Source organism: Hyla sarda, chromosome 3, assembly GCF_029499605.1.
Source record: "Hyla sarda isolate aHylSar1 chromosome 3, aHylSar1.hap1, whole genome shotgun sequence".
Taxonomy (NCBI): domain Eukaryota; kingdom Metazoa; phylum Chordata; class Amphibia; order Anura; family Hylidae; genus Hyla; species Hyla sarda.
Genome location: NC_079191.1, coordinates 352,606,702 through 352,626,522, shown reverse-complemented (window position 1 = coordinate 352,626,522; position 19,821 = coordinate 352,606,702). Strand labels below are relative to the sequence as shown.

Below are 19,821 nucleotides of genomic sequence, written 5' to 3'. Positions count from 1 at the left end.
TCTACCAGTGACTCTGACAGTTTAATCCCCCCCTAAGACATACGATGCATGCAGGTTATTAGTACCCAGATGCATAACTTTACATTTATCCACATTGAACCTCATTTGCCAAGTGGATGCCCAGACACTTAGTCTATCCAAGTCATCTTGTAACTTATGCACATCCTCTATAGACTGTACTGTGCTACAAAGCTTGGTGTCATCTGCAAAGATAGAAACAGAGCTGTTAATACCATCCTCTATATCATTGATAAATAAATTAAACAGCAGCGGGCCCAGTACTGAACCTTGGGGTACACCACTAATAACCGGGGACCAATCAGAGTACGAATCATTTACCACCACTCTCTGGGTACGATCCATGAGCCAGTGTTCAATCCAGTTACAAACTAAAATTTCCAAACCCAAAGACCTTAACTTACCTGTCAGACGTCTATGAGGGACAGTATCAAATGCTTTAGCAAAATCCAGAAACACTATATCCACAGCCATTCCTCTGTCAAGGCTTCTACTCACCTCTTCATAAAAGCAAATTAGATTGGTTTGACAATTTCTATCCTTAGTAAACCCATGCTGGCTATCACTTATAATACAATTATCCCCTATGTATTGCTGTATGTAATCCCCTATAAGTCCTTCAAACAATTTACCCACAATGCACGTTAGACTTACCGGTGTATAATTGCCTGGCGAAGACCTAGAGCCCTTCTTATAGATTAGCACCACATTAGCCTTGCGCCAGTCCCTTGGCACAATACCAGACACCAGAGAATCTCTAAATATCATGAACAGGGGTACAGATATTACTGAACTTACCTCTCTAAGAACTCTTGGGTGTAGTCCATCCGGCCCTGGAGATTTACTTACATTTACTTTACTTAACTTACCTTGTACCATCTCTACATTAAGCCAGTTCAGTACATTACATGATGTGTTACCAGCACTGACCTGGCCAATGTCAGCTCCTTTTTCCATAGTGTATACAGAACTAAAGAACCCATTCAGTAGCTCCGCCTTCTCTTGATCGCCCGTGACAACCTCCCCATTATCATTATTAAGGGGTCCTACATGCTCTGTCCTTGGTTTTTTTGTATTTATATATCTAAAAAAATATTTAACAAAAAGTCTTCAAACACCAGTGGGGTGTTAAGGCTCACTGTACCCCTTGTTGCGTTCCTTGAGGGGTGTAGTTTCCAAAATAGTATGCCATGTGTTTTTTTTTGCTGTCCTGGCACCATAGGGGCTTCGTAAATGCGACATGCCCCCCAAAAACCATTTTAGCAAAATTCGCTTTTCAAAAGCAAAATGTGACTCCTTCTCTTCTGAGCATTGTAGTGCGCCAGCAGAGCACTTGACGTCCACACATGGTGTATTTCTATACTCAGAAGAGATGGGGTTACAAATTTTGGGGGGCATTTTGTCCAATTATCCCTTGTAAAAATTTAAAATTTGGGGGAAAGGCTAGCATTTTAGTGATAAAAAACAATAAAATCATTTACACATCCAACTTTAATGAAAAGTCGTCAAACACCTGTGGGGTGTTAAGGTTCAGCGGACCCCTTGTTACGTGCATTGAGGGGTGTAGTTTCCAAAATAGTGTGCCATGTGGGATTTTTTTTGCTGTTCTGGCACCATAGGGGCTTCCTAAATGCGACATGCCCCACAAACACCATTTCAGAAAAACCCACTCTCCAAAATCCCACTGTCGCTCCTTCCCTTCTGAGCCCTCTAGTGAACCCGCCGAACACTTGACATACACATATGAGGTATTTCCTTACTCGAGAGAAATTGGGTTACACATTTTAGGAAGATTTATCTCCTTTTACCCCTTTTAAAAATTCAAAAACTGGGTCTACAAGAACATTCCAGTGTAAAAAATGAAGGTTTTGAATTTTCTCCATCAATTTGCTGCTATTCCTGTAAAACACCTAAAGGGTTAACAAACCTTTTGAATGTCATTTTGAAACTTTGAGGGGTGCAGTTTTTATAATGGGGTCATTTATGGGGTATTTCTAATATGAAGGCCCTCCAAATCCACTTCAAAACAGAACTGGTCCCTTAAAAAGTTTCAATTTTGAAAATTTTGTGAAAAATTGGAAAATTTCTGCTATACTTTGAAGCCCTCTGATGTTTTCCAGAAGTAAAAACATGTCAACTTCATGATGCAATCATAAAGTAGACATGTTGCATATGTGAAACAATGTATGATTTATTTGGAATATTCATTTTCCTTATAAGCAGAGAGCTTGAAAGTAAAAAAAAATCTAAATTTTAAATTTTTTCATGAAATTTTGGAATTTTTCACCAAGAAATGATGCAAGTATCGACAAATTTTACCACTAACATAAAGTAGAATATGTCACGAAAAAACAATCTAGGAATCAGAATGAAAGGTAAAAGCATCCCAGAGTTATTAATGCTTAAAGTGACAGTGGTCAGAATTGCAAAAAATGGCCGTGTCCTACACTGAAAATTGGCTGGGTCCTTAAGCGGTTAATCACCATGACCATCTGCTATTACCACCTCCATGGGCCTATTCCTGCCAAGTTCCTGGTTGGCACATGGTCTTTCAGACCAGAGTATCCATAAAAATTCATAATAATGATCCAGTCTCTTGTTTTGTAAAAATGTAAAAGCAAAGGATTCCAATTATATAGGAGGAACACTGCTTCCCATTACTGTGTATGACCAAACTTTTCCATATTTCCTTATTCTTAGATATGAGACAACATATTGATGGTTGAGGGAGCAGCTGCGCATGTACAGTCCATGCGTCACCGAATACTGGCAAAACTGTGCAAAGTATGGGGAAAGAACAACTGCTTATGCATGGCCCCCATAATGGAACCAGAACATGGTAGTTAGATCACATTTGATAGAAGCAGCTTCTCTAATGGATTGTAATTAAAGAACTATAGAACATTTGTTGTGAATTGCATTTAGATACCATCTCTGTGAGACTACCCTTTTAATTTTAAAGGGGTACTCCGGCCCTAAGACATCTTATCCCCTATCCAAAGCATGCCGCACTGCCAGCTCACAAACTGCCGGGTGCCAACCACAGTGCGGAGCGTGACGTCACAATACTCCAGCCCCCTGGTTGGCACCCGGCAGTTTGTGAGCTGGCAGCGTGGCGTGCAGCTCAAAGAGGTGGGTGCCGAATGCAAGATTGCGGGGGTCCCCAGTGGTCAGACATCTTATCCCCTATCCTTTGGATAGAGGTTAAGACGTCTTAGGGCCGGAGTACCCCTTTAAGAACTATTTTTAATTCCCATTTTTTTCCCCCATGTGTTTTACCAGTAACTATTTTACAAAACCTACTGCATAGGACAGAATACCTATGGCAATGGCATTAGTAGACATGCTACGTGGATAAAATGTTGACCTTTCATTCACAGCTATAAACAATGGCGAAGTGAGATTTATTTTAATCCTACTATGAATAGTCAACATTATGTGCAGACGATAAGTCTGTTGTGTATTGTTTACACTAGAAAACTGACTTCTTAGAGAACAAGTACTTAACGTATAATTTTCTCTTGCCATTCCAATATTTTTTGGTCAACCTTCCTTTCAGTATTCTACGTACAAGCTGGTGCGAACGGCTCTACAAAGAAGCAATCATTAAAAAAATGGGCTGTACTTTGTAATATTCTCTCTCTATATATATGAGGAAACAAATGTTCAGTCCCAGCCATACCTTTTCTTGTTATACAAGATGAAGTTTTCTCGATGCGTCATACTGCTGAGCCTCATCGTGGCATATGGGACGGCAAAACCCTCAAAAGTCAATGAGAATCTAGGAAAGGATCAATACCTTGCCAAAGCCAAGCAGCAAATTACCGAGAAGTTCCAGTTTCCATCCTTCTGCAATGGTGTGGAATGTCCTAAATATCATCTGGTGAAAAAATATTCTGTACGACATGGTTTATGTTATTAATATAGTTTACTGTATTCTATTGCATGCTCAATAGATGACTGTTCAGTCAGAAAGTGTCTTAAAGGGGTACGCCGGTGGAAAACTATTTTTTTAAAATCAACTGGTGCCAAAAAGTTAAACAGATTTGTAAGTTACCTCTATTTAAAAATCTTAATTCTTCCAGTAAGTATCAGCTGCTGTATGCTCCAGAGTAAGTTCTTTTCTTTTTTGATTAATTTTCTGTCTGACCACAGTGCTCTCTGCTGACACCTCTGTCCATGTCAGGAACTGTCCAGAGCAGGAAAAAATCCCCATAGCAAACCCATCCTGCTTGGGACAGTTCCTGACATGGGCAGAGAACACTGTGGTCAGACAGAAAATTTATGAAAAAAGAAAATAACTTCCTGTGGGGCATACAGCAGCTGATAAGTACTGGAAGGATTACGATTTTTAAACAGAAGTAATTTACAAATCTGTTTAACTTTTTGGCACCAGTTGATTTAAAAAAAAATGTTTTCCACAGGAGTACCCCTTTAATGCCTAAGATATTGTAAAGTTTGGTTAAGACTCTGTCACTAGGTTTATGCTGCCCTATCTGAGGACCCTGAAGAGAACAGTGTAGTATAGCATAAACCTAGAAACAGATTTCCTTTAAAGTGAACGGATCGACTAGTTTTTCTATTTAGAGCCAGATACTGAAACATATTCTTTTTTTTTCTCACCTGTTTCTTTTTTTGTGATTTTAATTGTTTTTATTTTGTTTTTAGTATGGGAGCAACCTGAGCTTTTTTTTTACAACAAAGCTTTACAACAAGCCCTATGGGTATAGACACAAAAAACTTCCTCAGGCCCTATTTTTTGTATAGAGGGGGTTTGTAAGCATGCTGTGTGACCTATGTGTCCTGTGCGGAGGTCATTCTACAGAGAGGGGGATCTGACCTCCTATTGTCTTATTTTAGGGTGCCATCTTTTACTATTATGCTTTACCGATCACAGACAGAACTGGAAATGTCAGCTAAGTGTTAGGCTTAGAATGATGTGTGCAAGATTTTAGGATTATTTTGCCAAAAATTCTTTAAAACAATATGTTTTACATTTAAAAAAAAAACTTATGACACATTCCCTTTAAAATGTTCTCTTAAAAAAAGTTTAAAAACCAATCTGACATGTTGTTAGGGAAGCACTGAAGGGCGTCTTTTCACCCTATATTAAGAGCAAAGAAGAACCTGCACTTATTTCAATTGAGAACTATGTACGATAAGTTGAGGAAGATGAGTTGTGTTGCTTTACCTTAATGCCAGTTGCCTTTTTTTCTCCTGAATCCTAGATTTACTTTTGTTGTGCCTATCATTTGTTGCCTATTGGAATTCTGATTCCCTCCCCCCCCCCCCCCCCCCCCCGATCTCCCTGCGGTACCCGCATTCTATGTGGGAGCTGCGTCTCTAGATTCGGAAACCTCCGGGTTTCCGGGACTGGGGATGTGACGTCACGCGACGCCCCCTCCATTCATGTCTATGGGAGGGGGCGTGACGGCCGTCACGCCCCCTCCCATAGACATGAATGGAGGGGGCGTCGCGTGACGTTACGTCCTCAGTCCCAGAAACCTGGAGGGCCCCCTGCTATCAGACATCTTATCCCCTATCCTTTGGATAGGGGATAAAATGTTTTTGCCCAGAATACCCCTTTAACTTTTATTTAGGGTCAGGTTACGCAACTAGCCTCCAGACATTGATGCCTCTAAGATGACCGCTTGCTCTGCTTAACCTTTCTCTTGTCCTCCAGGGCTTTGAACATAGACAATATGATGCAACTCAATGGATATCAACTCCAGTGACCTTGGATGGTGAGGGAATAAGTATCCACTATAAACATTTATTACAGTATATCAGTGGATTTAACTCAGCAGGTAAGCTGTGTCCCATTCAGCTCTTTTTTTAATTAAAAACAGATAATGGCCCTGATTTACCATTGTAAACCTGACATGCATTGTCGGGTTTTGCACCAGATTCTGGCGCATTGTGCCAGAAATGCTGTCTGCTCCAAAATTGGAAAAAACCTGACCAACTCTCCGTTTTACCAAGAAAACTCGAAAAAGGGGCGTGGCCATCGGGAAATAGAGGGCATGGTTACCAAAAAGTGGGCGTGTCCCCAACATTTTCACAAAAACCCAACATATTTACTAAGGTTTCCACAGAGAAGGTGGTAAAAAACCCAACAGCTCAGAGCAGGTGTAAAATAAATAAATAAATAAATAAATATATAAAATAAAAAATAAAAAAAATAATAAAAAAAAATTAAAAAAGGGAAAAGTGCAAAATGTAGGGAAACCTCAGTAAATACCGTGAAAAAAAATTGTAGGGAATTGAGACCCACAAGGAAAATGACACTCCACTCTTATGAAATCAGAGCCAATGTTCTTCAGTCTGTTGTTATAAAATTATGATATCATTTGGCATACTGCAATCATTTTTTTTATTTTTAAATAAATCTTTTTGACATTTTAAATGCTAGAATAACATAGACGCTACTTGTCTATAGATTGCATATTGGCAGGAACAAACACTCCAATGTGGTGGGGGCATTGTGAGCATAAATCTTGTCAGCATTATACTCAGGGGTCAAGTCCTGGGAGATTTCAACTTAAGGACTGGTCCTGCAGGACTCTTGATAATGGGAACAGGGTTCCTGTTGTGGAAAAAGTGCAGGAACTCCGTTCCCATGCATTCCTGCAGTACTTGAGCCCTGATTACCTATAGATATAAAACTCAACGTGTGTGTGTGTGTGTGTATGTGTGTGTATGTGTGTATGTTCCAGCATCACGTCCAAACGACTAAAGATATTAATGGGAAACTTGGCACACATGTTACTTATATGTCAACAACAAACATAGGATAGGTGATTTAACCCTTTCCCACCCCCATTTGCCAGAGGCGGGGTTTATGTTTAAAGTCCCATACAAGTCAACGGGAAATATATGTTACTGCATAACTTCCAAACGGCTGGAGATATTTCTATAATACTTGGTCACATGTTACTTATATGTCCACTTAAAATATAGGATAGTTAACTACCCCCATTTGTAAGGGTCGGGGTTTTTGTTTAAAGTCCCATGCAAATCAATGGGAAATGTATATTCTCACATAACTTCCCTACGGCTGGAGATATTTCAATAACTGGTACTAGAGATGAGCCAACTTACAGTAAATTTGATTCATCACAAACTTCTCGGCTCGGCAGTTGATGTCTTTAGTCTGCATAAATTAGTTCAGCTTTCAGGTGCTCCTGTGGGCTGGAAAAGGTGTATACAGTCCTAGGAGACTCTTTCCTAGGAATGTATCCACCTTTTCCAGCCCACCGGAGCACCTGAAAGCTGAACTAATTTATGCAGGATAAGTCAGCAACTGCCAAGTTGAGAAGTTCGTGACGAATCGAATTTACTGTAAGTTCGCTCATCTCTACCTGGTACACATATTACGAGTTGGAATAGGAGGACGGGATAAGAGGACGGGATATGAGGACGGGATAGGAGGTCGTGATAGGAGGACAGGATACGAGGATGGGATATGAGGACGGGATTATGAGGACGGGATAGGAGGACGAGATAGGAGGATGGGATAGGAGGTTGAGATAGGAGGTCAGGATAGGAGGTCGAGATAGGAGGACGAGATAGGAGGTCGGGATAAGAGGTCGAGATAGGAGGTCGGGATAGGAGGTTGAGATAGGAGGTCGAGATAGGAGGATGGGATAGGAGGACAGGATAGGAGGTCGGGATAGGAGGTCGGGATAGGAGGTCAAGATAGGAGGAAGGGATAGGAGGTCGGGATAGGAGGTCAGGATAGATGGACTGGATAGGAGGACAGGATAGGAGGTCGGGATAGGAGGTCGAGATAGGAGGTCGAGATAGGAGGTCATGATAGGAGGACGAGATAGGAGGACGGGATAGGAGGTTGAGATAGGAGGTCGAGATAGGAGGATGGGATAGGAGGACAGGATAGGAGGTCGGGATAGGAGGTCAAGATAGGAGGAAGGGATAGGAGGTCGGGATAGGAGGTCAGGATAGATGGACTGGATAGGAGGACAGGATAGGAGGTCGGGATAGGAGGTCGAGATAGGAGGTCATGATAGGAGGACGAGATAGGAGGATGGGATAGGAGGTTGAAATAGGAGGTCAGGATAGGAGGTCGAGATAGGAGGACGAGATAGGAGGTCGGGATAAGAGGTCGAGATAGGAGGTCGGGATAGATGGACTGGATAGGAGGACGGGATAGGAGGTCGAGATAGGAGGACGGGATAGGAGGTTGAGATAGGAGGTCGAGATAGGAGGATGGGATAGGAGGACAGGATAGGAGGTCGGGATAGGAGGTCAGGATAGGAGGTCAAGATAGGAGGAAGGGATAGGAGGTCGGGATAGGAGGTCAGGATAGATGGACTAGATAGGAGGACAGGATAGGAGGTCGGGATAGGAGGTCGAGATAGGAGGTCGAGATAGGAGCTCAATATAGGAGGACGGGATAGGAGGACAGGATAGGAGGACGGGATAGGAGGTCGAGATAGGAGGTCAAGATAGGAGGTCGAGATAGGAGGTCGGGATAGGAGGACGGGATAGGAGGACGGGCTATGAGGATGGGATAAGAGGTCGGGATATGAGGACAAGATGTGAGGATGGCATATGAGGTCGAGATAGGATGACGGGATAGGAGGTCGGGATAGGAGGTCGGGATATGAGGTTGGGATATGACAACAATATGAAGGACGGGATGTGAAGTCAAAAGCTTCCTCCTTTGTTTATTTTCCTCCTCAACAAGGATTAAGAAGGAAAAACCGGGCAACGCCGGGTATTCAGCTAGTACTCCAATAAAAACGGAACTGCATGGTCTGATATTTATATCATCAACATTAAGGTAGTATTCAGATTTCATTAAAAAGCAAACTGCTATGGCTATAAAATAAAAAATGACACTGTACTCACCCCGCTTGCTCCAACACCAGTGCTCCATGGAGAGCATGTCAACAGGGTAAAGTCAATGGGGGCAGAATAAAGAACAGGTGTTGGAGTGGGCAAGGTGAGTATATCTTTCTTTCATAAAATACACATACCCCTTTTAAGATGTTATAGGAAACGTCCAAATTAGTGTATCTTCTACATGTCACATGAAGAAGACATTAGAAGCCTCTAGTGGCGGTTGGGTAATTTTACTACAGTCTTCCTGAACCTCCACCATTGAAAAAGGGGACGCAGCTCCCTGAAACGCGTCTGATGTTAAGACAACCCTGCACATCATCTGAGACAATCGTCACCGCATTGTCAGTCCTCACCTACCCTCTCACCTGCTCCCCGTGCCGTCGGAGTAGAGAGGATACCTCCAGCGTTGCCATACACTGCTACGACCGCTAGGCTTCACAGCGCTGCCACACGCTGCTTTCCAGCCATCATCTCCGACCCCCAGCATCGGATCCTATCACCCCTCCTACATTTCTCCCGTGCAGCCGGGACAGAGGGACGTGTATCCGGATCGCAAGCACAGCTGCACACATCTGACTGTGCACACTGTAGCCGGTAAGAGGTATAAAGTGCCTGAACTGTATAGCGATTGCCCTCTTGCATTCAGTCCCCGTGCCGCCAGGGTAGAGGGGGCATCGCCTGTATCTCTGCACTTAAAAATGTTTATAGTGGGCCCTAATCTGGGAGGCTCCAGCCCTACTGAAAATTGCCCTATTGGATTATTAACTTTTTGCTATGTACTTTCATCTGGATTAATCCTGGCTCTTATAATATGACTTTACAGTATAACTAAACAGATACTGTTTGCACTGTCCCATTGCCCCACTTTCATTGTCTCATTGCAATATCACTGTTTATATTTTATATTTTTAGCATTTTATACCATTGTAACCATTTTATCTAGTGACCAGTCTGTGACAAGGGCCCTGTCACAGACCTTTACATCATTTCCTAAATAAATGTCATTATTTTATGCTATTTTAGACACATTTTCTCTTTCTCTTCTTTCTTATTTTTGACCATATATCTTTTACCCTACCTAGCCTAGCAGGACTGCCTCCCTTTTTATACTATTAGTAGGTCTGGATACACCCAGCCACGTCAATGCCCATTACTGCTGAAAGGGTAAAGTCTTTTATCTGTCGCCATTGCTGAAAACAACAGCAGTGTTATTGCACTTTAATGAAATCCCATCCTGTAATTACAGTTATGGATGTTGTTAGTTGACAGTGACTTCCCTCTAGGATATGTTCACACGTTGCACATACATTGCAGATTTTATGCAAAGAAATCCTCAGGTAAACTTTATGGCATGTTATCAGTGAGTTTTTTCACTCAATGGGCACAGGATAAAATCTGCATGAAATCAATAGCATTGGGTGCAGATTTTATACAAAGAAATTTACTGATTACTCTGGACTTGCTTTAAAGGGGTACTCCGGTGCTTACACATCTTATCTCCTATCCAAAGGATAGGAGATAAGATGCCTGATCGCGGGAGTCCCGCAGCTGGGGACGCCCGTGATCATGCACGCGGCACCCCGTTTATAATCAGTCCCCGGAGCGTGTTCGCTCCGGGTCTGATTACGGTCGACCGCAGGGCCGGCGGCGTGTGACGTCACGCCTCCGCCCCCCATGTGATGTCACGCTCCACCCCTCAATGCAAGCCTACGGGAGGGGGCGTGATAGCCGGCCCTGCGGGGACTGATTACAAACGGGGTGCCGCGTGCATGATCCCGGGCATCCCCAACTGCGGGACTCCCGTGTTCAGGCAGCTTATCCCCTATCCTTTGGATAGGGGATAAGATGTGTAAGCACCGGAGTACCCCTTTAAATTTGCATCCTTCACGCTATAGTGAATACACTATGGAAAGTACGTCTAAATCTTTCTAGGGTCACTTATATGTTTAAACCATTATTGCCACTGCTATACTCTGTTGTCAGCATTACTGGGGTTTCTGTCTCTTTAAATTTAAATGGGGATGTGTTTCTGCAGGTTTCTACATTAAAGGGGAAATCCGGTACTTTAGTACTTATCCCCTATCCACAGAATACCGTGGATAGGGGATAACTGCGATCAAACAATTTTCTACCTATCAACAGGATTCTGTGGATAGGGGATAAGTACTCATGTGCCAGAGTTCCCCTTTAAAGGGGTATTCCAGTGGAAATCAACTGGTGCCAGAAAGTTAAACAGATTTGTAAATCTCCAAAATGGAGAGGCTCCTGTGGAAAGTGGCACCTGTACCTTAGGTGTCTGCAAAAGGCTACTAAATAGTGAAAATGATTGAGGCTCAAGGTTACATAGTTAGTATGGTTGAAAAAAGACATACGTCCATCAAGTTCAACCAGGGGATTGAAGGGAAGGGTGTAAGGGGATAAGGGAAAGGGATGTAGTTTTATAATTCTGCATAAGCATTAATGTTATTTTGTTCCAGGAATGTATCTAACCCTGTTTTAAAGCTGTTAATTGTTCCTTCTGTGACCAGTTCCTGAGGTAGACCGTTCCATAAATTCACAGTCCTCACGGTAAAGATGGCGTGCCGCCCCTTTAGACTAAACCTTTTCTTCTCCAGACGGAGGGAGTGCCCCCTCGTTCTTTGGGGGGGTTTAACCTGGAACAGTTTTTCTCCATATTTTTTGTATGGGCCATTTATATACTTATATACGTTTATCATATCCCCCCTTAAACGTCTCTTCTCAAGACTAAACTATTGTAACTCCTTTAATCGCTCCTCATAGCTAAGATGATCCATGCCCCATATTAGTTTAGTCGCGCGTCTCTGCACCCTTTCCAACTCCACAGTGTCCCTTTTATGTACAGGCGACCAAAACTGAACAGCATATTCCAGGTGAGGCCGTACCAATGCTTTATAAAGGTGGAGTATTATGTCCCTGTCCCTGTAGATAAAGTACACACTTGTTTATTGATAAATAATGAAAAATGGGATATCAAACTGACACTCCGGGATAACAGGGCCCTTGTGTATCCTCAGAGTCAGAGATATTAAATTAGTATAAAATCAATAAAATTAATAAAATGTATAAGACCACTATAAAATGTAATAAATGATATATCATCAATAGCAGCTTCTTCAGATTGGCAAAATATCAATCAATGTGCCATAAAGCTGTTGTTCAATGTCCATTACAATGCCGTTGCGATTGCAGTCATAAGAAAATCACAGTTATTTTACACTTGTTATCTGTCTTTTGAAATGAAACAATTCTGTAACAATTAGGTATCCAGACTTTAGAGGTCGCAGAGGTAACAATGTTCCTCAATGTAGCGATTACAAACAGTCTCAGAATACTGTAATTGTCCAGTCCACTACCGCTGGTTAAAGTAATTAGTGCTGGGAATTGCTTTAAACTATGCGCATAGTATAATAATGGAAATCTCTCACCGGTCTAGATGCTGGGATATCGATCTTATAGTTACCACTCTGTGCTTGTAGCGATGTATAACAGCCGTCTGTGCCCACTCTCCGGCCGGAAAGCGCTCCGCTGGAGTCTCGGCCGACTCCTAATTCCACTGAGCTTGCTGATGGTGGGCGAAATATTCAGGGGCCACAGGTAGGTATCTTTGGGTGGCGTCCTCGTGGAGGTAGCGTGCGCTTCTGGTCTATGACCGCACGTTCAGAGGGTGATTTCACAAGTCTCTGTAGATAGTCAGTGGTGGTTTCTATAGACTGCAGATAGTAATATGCATATAAGTGGTCTTAGAAGTCTTTTAGGGGGGTCGCTGGATGCGTTTCAGCCCCCACTAGGTGCTTTCTTCAGCGGCTAAAGTATATTTTAGCTATACTTTAGCTGCTGAAGAAAGCACCGCTGGATCCTGTGCTAGGCACAGGGGCAATGAAGACACAGATGCCAAGTTACAGACAATGGTAGCTTTACTGAGGGTAGACAGTTGTTACAGTCTATACAGTACAGCCAGGGCCCAAGGAGGTGACCAGTGACACAGAGACCTTGCAGGCTTGCTGTGATTTGGATCGGAGAATTTATTGCAGGCCACGCTGGGTAGACAGATGACTTGACTGACTTGTGACTGACAGGACGGTGACTTCATCTTACTCGCACTTGACTTGTGGCTGCAGGACTTGACTTGAGGCCTCCACTACGCTGGACACACACACTAGGCATGACTTTAGTGAACCTCAGCAGGAAGCAAGAAAGAAAGAGAGGCTAGCTCCACCCAGGGTTTATATGGGGGAGACTAGCGGGGAGCCCATAGGTCACCCTTGGGGTCAGCTGGTCACTGGTACCTCCTGGGTAACAATCACATGGTACATTTTATTAAAGGCATAACACATCTTTTAATAAACAACATATATACAAATGGGGAAACCACTACAGGGGGCCCTGGGACTCCTGCCTGACAGGGCAGGAAAGCTACAGGGCAACACCATCCCATACTGGACCACCACATACAAATCTGTTTAACTTTCTGGCATCAGTTGACTTTAAAAAAAAAAAAGTTTTCCAGCAGAGTACCCCTTTAAAGGAAAATGGTCACCCGTTCACCCACACTAAACCCAATACACTGGGTTATAGTGCGGGTGAACAGGAGACCAATGCGGGCTCTCTGACTAATATACATACCTGCAGTCTGGCGCCTGGCCCTCTTAAGATCAGCTTCTTTCTGCACTGAATTGCGTGCTGGAGGCGGGCCGGCCAGCTTGATTTGAATAGTCATAGTTACGTGAGCACTTGTGCTTACTGAGCACTCACGTGACCAGTAGTGATGAGCGGCAGGGGTCATATTCGAATTTGCGATAATTCGTGAATATATGGAAGAATATTCATCCTATGTTCGCAAAATTTGCATATTCGCTAGTTTTATTCACTTTTTTCCCATGCGAATATCGTAATGAAATTAGTATAGTGCGCATGCGCAATTTTATCTTTTAACTAACTAACACTATACCCTACACTAGAACCTATCTGCTAAATGAACCTACCCTATCTAAAGCTAAAAGAAGGGAGCGATCAGTGTCCTCTGACAGAGCCAATATTCGCGAATATTGGCATATTCGAAATATTTGTGTCTTCTTTGGACCACAAGCTGGAAGCAGGGAGGGATGATCACTTTTTTTTTTTTTTTACACAGTACACATCATTGTTGTGATGTGTACTGTGAAGAAAAAAACAAAACAAATATTCATCATGACGAATATATGGTGCTCTATTCTAAATATACGCAAAATCGCAAAGTGCCGATATTTGCGGTAAAAAATTGCATTTCGAAAATTTGCGCTCAACACTAGTGTCCAGTGACCATGAATATTCATATCCAGTTGGCAGCCGATCTTCAGAGGGACCAGGCGCCAGACTGCAGGTATGTATATGAGTCAGAGAGCCCGCATTGGTCTCCTGTTCACCCAGTGTATTGGGTTTAGTCTGGGTGAACAGGTGACCGTTTTCCTTTTACATTATGTGGAACCTCCTAGAATTTCCCCCTGATTGGTATGAGCTGCTATCTTCTATCTCTCTGTGGTTGTCGTGACTCTGGGACAACCACAGACCCCCCGTCTCCGTTCTGGTGGGAAGGCACTCTGTTGTACACCTTTCCCGGTAGGGGTGCCCTAGTTAATATACTTGCAAGGAAGAAGTAGAATGTTGCTGATGCTGCTGCAAATGAGATAATTGTCCATCATATTCTTTGTCATGCCCGCACTGAATGTTGTTGTACCTATGAGATCCTCAGCTGTTTCCTGGTACTGTAGTATTGCTCTGCGAAGTGGACCAAAAGCTCGAAGAGACATGCCCGAGTGGCTACATTTGTCTAGGACAGGCCTGTATATGATCACTATCTGATCAATGGAGTGCACCAGAAACCCTCAGATAAGCTGTTTTCCAGCACCATGGCACTTGCTAAACACAACCACTTTTGACCCAATTTACTGTGTATAAGCGGCAACACATGATCAGATATTGATAGCCTACATTGGTTGGGAAGGATCCTAAGCATAGGCCATCAATAATAGTCATTGAAAACCACTTTGATGCTAGCCATACACATAGATATCCACATTTTTGAAGGATAGATGATCTAGTACAGGGATCCCTCAACTTACAATGGCCTCAGCATACAATAGTTTCAACATACAATGGTCTTTTCTGGACCATTGTAAGTTGAAACCAGACTCAACATACAATGTACAGACAGTCCAGATCTGTGAAACATGTCAATGGCTGAAAGATCTGATGAATCAGAATGGGCATTTCACTGGTAAAACCCCTGTATTACTGAAGTGTATGCACTGACTGATGTCTGGGAGCGCCCCCTACAGTACAGGAAGGTATTATATGTTCTGTACTCTTTACCTGTACCAGGGTTACCTGCTCCTCTGAACACCAGGTAAGGGCGGCTCCATGTTACTTTTTTAGGACACTGCGTGTACTGTACAGGACCCCGAAGAAGCTCCTGTCCTCTACATAGACCAGTGTTTCCCAAGCAGGGTGCCCCCAGCTGTTGCAAAACTACTGCTGGGAGTTGTAATTTTGCAACAGCTGGAGGCTCCCTGCTTGGGAAACACTGAAATAGACAGTGATTTACAGCTCCCAGCAGATCTTTATTACTTTTATATATAAGGACTTGATTTATCTATATTAGTTATCTGCTTATTTTTGTTTACTCCTCACTTTTTCCTATTTTTGGATGACATTTTTGGGCTTTAGAACCAATTACCAGGTTTCCATAGAGTTATGGTCTCAACATACAATGGTTTCAACATACAATGGTCGTCCCAGAACCAATTAATATTGTAACTTGAGGGACAACTGTATCTTATTGACTGGGTGTATTGATGAATAACCTCTTTAATTGCAATGAAAAATGTATTGTTGGAGATCTACTTTTCTATCTTTTAGGTGTGCACTTGAGTATAACTGCTCCTGTACTAATAATGATTCAATTGGGTAAAGATAACCCTGAAAACAACACCATGTCAATATTTCTGTCAGCAAATCTGAAGGATCCACCAATGCCTTCAAATCCAATCGTTTCCCTTCAGAGTTATCCTAAAGCATCACTTTATGTTAGGTAAGTATCTGAATGCTGTGTTGTAGTCAATTGGTCCTGCTTCAGATATAGAGCAGGAACTAAGAATAGACATATGTTTAATGGCTCCCTTAAAGGGGTACTCCGCCCCAAAGGATAGGGGATGAGATGTCAGATCGCGGGTGTCCCACCGCTGGGGACCCCCAGGATCTCGGCTGCAGGACCCACCTGTTGCGGTTTCCGGAAATGCTGGAGGCTTTGGCTTCCGACCACGGGGACGTGAGATCGTGATGTCACGACTCCGCCCCTGTGTGACATCACATCCCGCCCCTCAATGCAAGTCTATGGGAGGGGGCGTGACAGCCGTCACGCCCCCTCCCATAGACTTGTGTTGAGGGGGCGGGGCAGGGCGCGACGTCACATGGGGGCGGAGTCGTGACATCACAATCTCACATCACCGTGGTCGTGAGGCGTTAGGATGAGAGCCTCCAGCGCTGCCGGAAGCCGCAACTGGTGGGTCCTGCAGCCGAGATCCCGGGGGTCCCCAGCAGTGGGACACCCGCGATCTGACATCTTATCCCCTATCCTTTGGCTAGGGGATAAGATGTCTAGGGGCGGAGTACCCCTTTAAAGCTGATACACACGTTCTGTAGATTCTACTGTGCATTGCCATTTTGCTGGGGATTTGCTGGGGATAAAACCAGCTTCTGCGCATCTGCAAGATCCCTTTAGCCAGCTGTAGCCCCTGACATGCCACTGCCCACAACTGCCTGTAGCCCTGCTTCCTCCAGCCTCCGGTAGCCTCCTACATGCTGGTCCCTGCTCCATCAGCTTCCTGTAGGCGTCAACATGCTATTTCCCTCAGTTGGAACCTCACTCATTCCTGTTCTTGCCAACATGACTGCCATTTTCTGCTGATTACTTGGTCCCTCAACATACGATGGTAATCCGTTCCAAACGGACCATCGTTTGTTGAAACCATCGTATGTTGAGGGATCCGTGCAATGTAAAGTATAGTACAGTGGTCTACAACCTGCGGACCTCCAGATGTTGCAAAACTACAACACCTAGCATGCCCGGACAGCCGAAGGCATGCTGGGAGTTGTAGTTTTGCAACATCTGGAGGTCCGCAGGTTGAAGACCACTGGTACAGGAAGTTGTACTCACCTGTCCCCGCCGCTCCGGACCGTCACCGCTCATCATCGCTGTCGACGCGTCCCTGGGGTGTCCCCACCGCTCCGGCAAGGCCTCTGCTTCCCCGGGATCCTCGCTCTCCCTCGCCGCCATCACGTCGCTACGCACGCCGCTTCTATTGGATGACGGGACGGCGTGCGCAGCGACGTGATGACGTCGATGGAGAGCGCCGATGATGCAGGGGATCCCGAAAAGGAGGCGCCGGAGCCCCGAGGACAGGTAAGTGATCATCAGCGGTCCACAAGGGGCACCGTAAATGGCTATCTGGTGGCAGCTGAAGAAGTCTGCGCTGCCGGATAGCCGTTTATGCGATGGCCCCGACATACAAAAGCATTGTATGTTGATGCTGCCTTCAACATGCGATGGCCTCTGAGAGTGATCGTATGCTGAAATGATTGTATGTCGGAGCCATTGTAGGTCAGGGGGGTCACTGTATTTGTATTGTAAGCCAAAACAAATGATAAGTCCCCCCCCTACATATTTTAAATGTAAAAGCAGTATAAAAAAAATTTTCATTTCACATAATGCATCAATGTGGACCATTTAAGCTTTGTGAGACAACCCCTTTAACCATACCTTTAGTTTTACTGTTAGCTGCTTGTAAAGTTAAAAGAATGCAGCAGAAACAGGTGGGGCTGGGCTGCAGAAACAGGTGGGGCTGGGCTGCAGAAACAGGTGGGGCTGGGCTGCAGAAACAGGTGGGGCTGGGCTGCAGAAACAGGTGGGGCTGGGCTGCAGAAACAGGTGGGGCTGGGCTGCAGAAACAGGTGGGGCTGGGCTGCAGAAACAGGTGGGGCTGGGCTGCAGAAATTTTGATAATGGGATAAAAGGCTTAAATCCACATTAAGTCCTCTGTTCTTGGAGTCATAAAGAACTATCATTTTGGCTTCAAATGTCTTTCTTTCCTGGGTGTTCTTGAAGTTTCCTTTCAGGATCTTGATTTTGAGGTCCTGTAGGGAGTGACCTGTTTGGGTGAAATGGTGTCCAACTGGGGTGCAATAGTCCTTTTCTCTATGGTTGTTGATGGACAATCTGTGGAGGTTGATCCTTTTATTGAGTTGCTGGCTGGTCTCACCAATGTAAAATCCCAGGTCACACTTGGTGCATTGTATCATGTAGACTACATTCTCTGTGGTGCAGGAGTATTGTCCCTTGATGTTGTATGTCTTGTTGTTGTGGGAGGCCTAGGAAATCCTAATATAACAACCTTTTGTCTTCCATTGTTTCCTAGATCCTTTGATGGGTATGCTTTAGCAGAGGACTATAGGAAACACATTGAAGCCTTGACAGAGCAACTGACTGCGCTGGGCCTTGATTTTAATAAGTCCTTCTTTGCCTGTAACATCTATGATCCTCCCACCAAACTTACCAACCGTCATAATGAAGTATGGGTCGTTGCAGCCTAGGATTAAGAAATAGTTGCATTGGGAGTTGGAAAAAGATTTCTCGGGTGCCTGTGCATGTAGTGGCTCCACCAAGAACTGTGCAGCCAAACAAACCCCTCTTCTTACCAATAACTGCCATGGTTTTAGCCATATCCAAGTACAGGAGAAGCACATGTGATTCAAGGGAATCTGTCATTAGCATCACCCCCCTATGCTATTGGTGTAGGTTTGTAGAGTAGAGGATACTGATAAAAATTATACTTACCAATCCCCAATCCGTGCCTCCATTCCACCAATATTCTTTTTCTTGATATGCTTATCAGGAGCTAGGTGTACAGAGGATGTTCCCAAGCCCACCATGCATGGTGCCATCGGCCTTCCCCTGTGCTGAGGCTCCGATGCTGCAGAAAGGAGCTCCACTCTGCAGCATAACGCCTCTCCTCCGCAGTGAGAATTCACTTCACACAGAGAAGAGGTTTTATGCTGCAGAGTGGAGCTCCTTTCTGCAGCATAAAAGCCCCAGGAGAAGAAAGTGCTTCCTCTGAAGATTTAAGTCGGACATCACCACACAAGAGGGGCTTGGGAACACTCCTCATTAACATATAAAGAAAAAGAAGAATATCACTGAAATGGAGGCACGGACCAGGGATTGGTGAGTATGATTTTCATGAGTATCATCGGCACTGCAAGTCTATACCAGCAGGTTAGTGACAGGTTCCCTTGCTGTCGTACTTTCCCCCCACAATAATCTGCGAGCAAAACTTTGTCAATTCGTGAAAAACCATGTTTTTGCTGCAAGGTTCCTGGTTGTGTGACACAAACATGCATGTATGTATACGGGCACCCAAAAGCTCACTGAATATGTTGTGAATACCTTCATTTGGAAAGATAATTGGATACATATTACAACAACAATAAAATATTTTCTGCTTTACACTGCATCTTGTATGAGCTGTTTTTAACAATATTCTCTACAGCAAGCCCCAGGGACATGGACACAATGTACATCTTCAGACCCTATTCTTTGTATGGGGCAGTGAGTATGCTCTGCCCTGTACAGAGGTCATTCTACAGGGTAGGAGGAGGCTGAGCTCCAAGTGTCTTCTTTATCTACTGATGTCACCTTTTGCAATTCAGATCATTTTTCAGCAGTCTTCTTATCATCCCAAACAGAACAGGAAATCTTAGATAAGTGTTAGGCTTAGTGGTCAGAATGAATACTGCAAGATTTCAGGATTATTAAAAATATTGATAGTAAAAAGGAAATTTAGAAAAAAAACACCAAAAAGACCCCATAAAATATATTTTTAACAT

The 19,821-nt window shown here is 43.8% G+C and overlaps 1 protein-coding gene across 5 annotated transcripts in view; it reads left to right on the top strand.

The window, feature by feature from the left end:
- Positions 1-19,437, top strand: part of LOC130362687 (heme-binding protein 1-like) — a 36,115-nt gene extending 16,678 nt beyond the window's left edge. For 2 of the 5 annotated variants that reach the window (XM_056567582.1, XM_056567581.1), the window contains exons 2-6: positions 2,719-2,857; positions 3,719-3,916; positions 5,702-5,825; positions 15,799-15,970; positions 18,354-19,437. In XM_056567582.1, the coding sequence (XP_056423557.1) occupies positions 2,855-2,857; positions 3,719-3,916; positions 5,702-5,825; positions 15,799-15,970; positions 18,354-18,528 (672 nt within the window). In that variant the 5' untranslated portion in view covers positions 2,719-2,854 and the 3' untranslated portion in view covers positions 18,529-19,437. Of the gene's footprint in view, positions 1-2,718; positions 2,858-3,577; positions 3,917-5,701; positions 5,826-15,798; positions 15,971-18,353 lie in introns of all 5 variants that reach the window. The other 3 variants (XM_056567585.1, XM_056567584.1, XM_056567583.1) reach the window with 2 other exon arrangements.
- Positions 19,438-19,821: the final 384 nt, after the last annotated feature.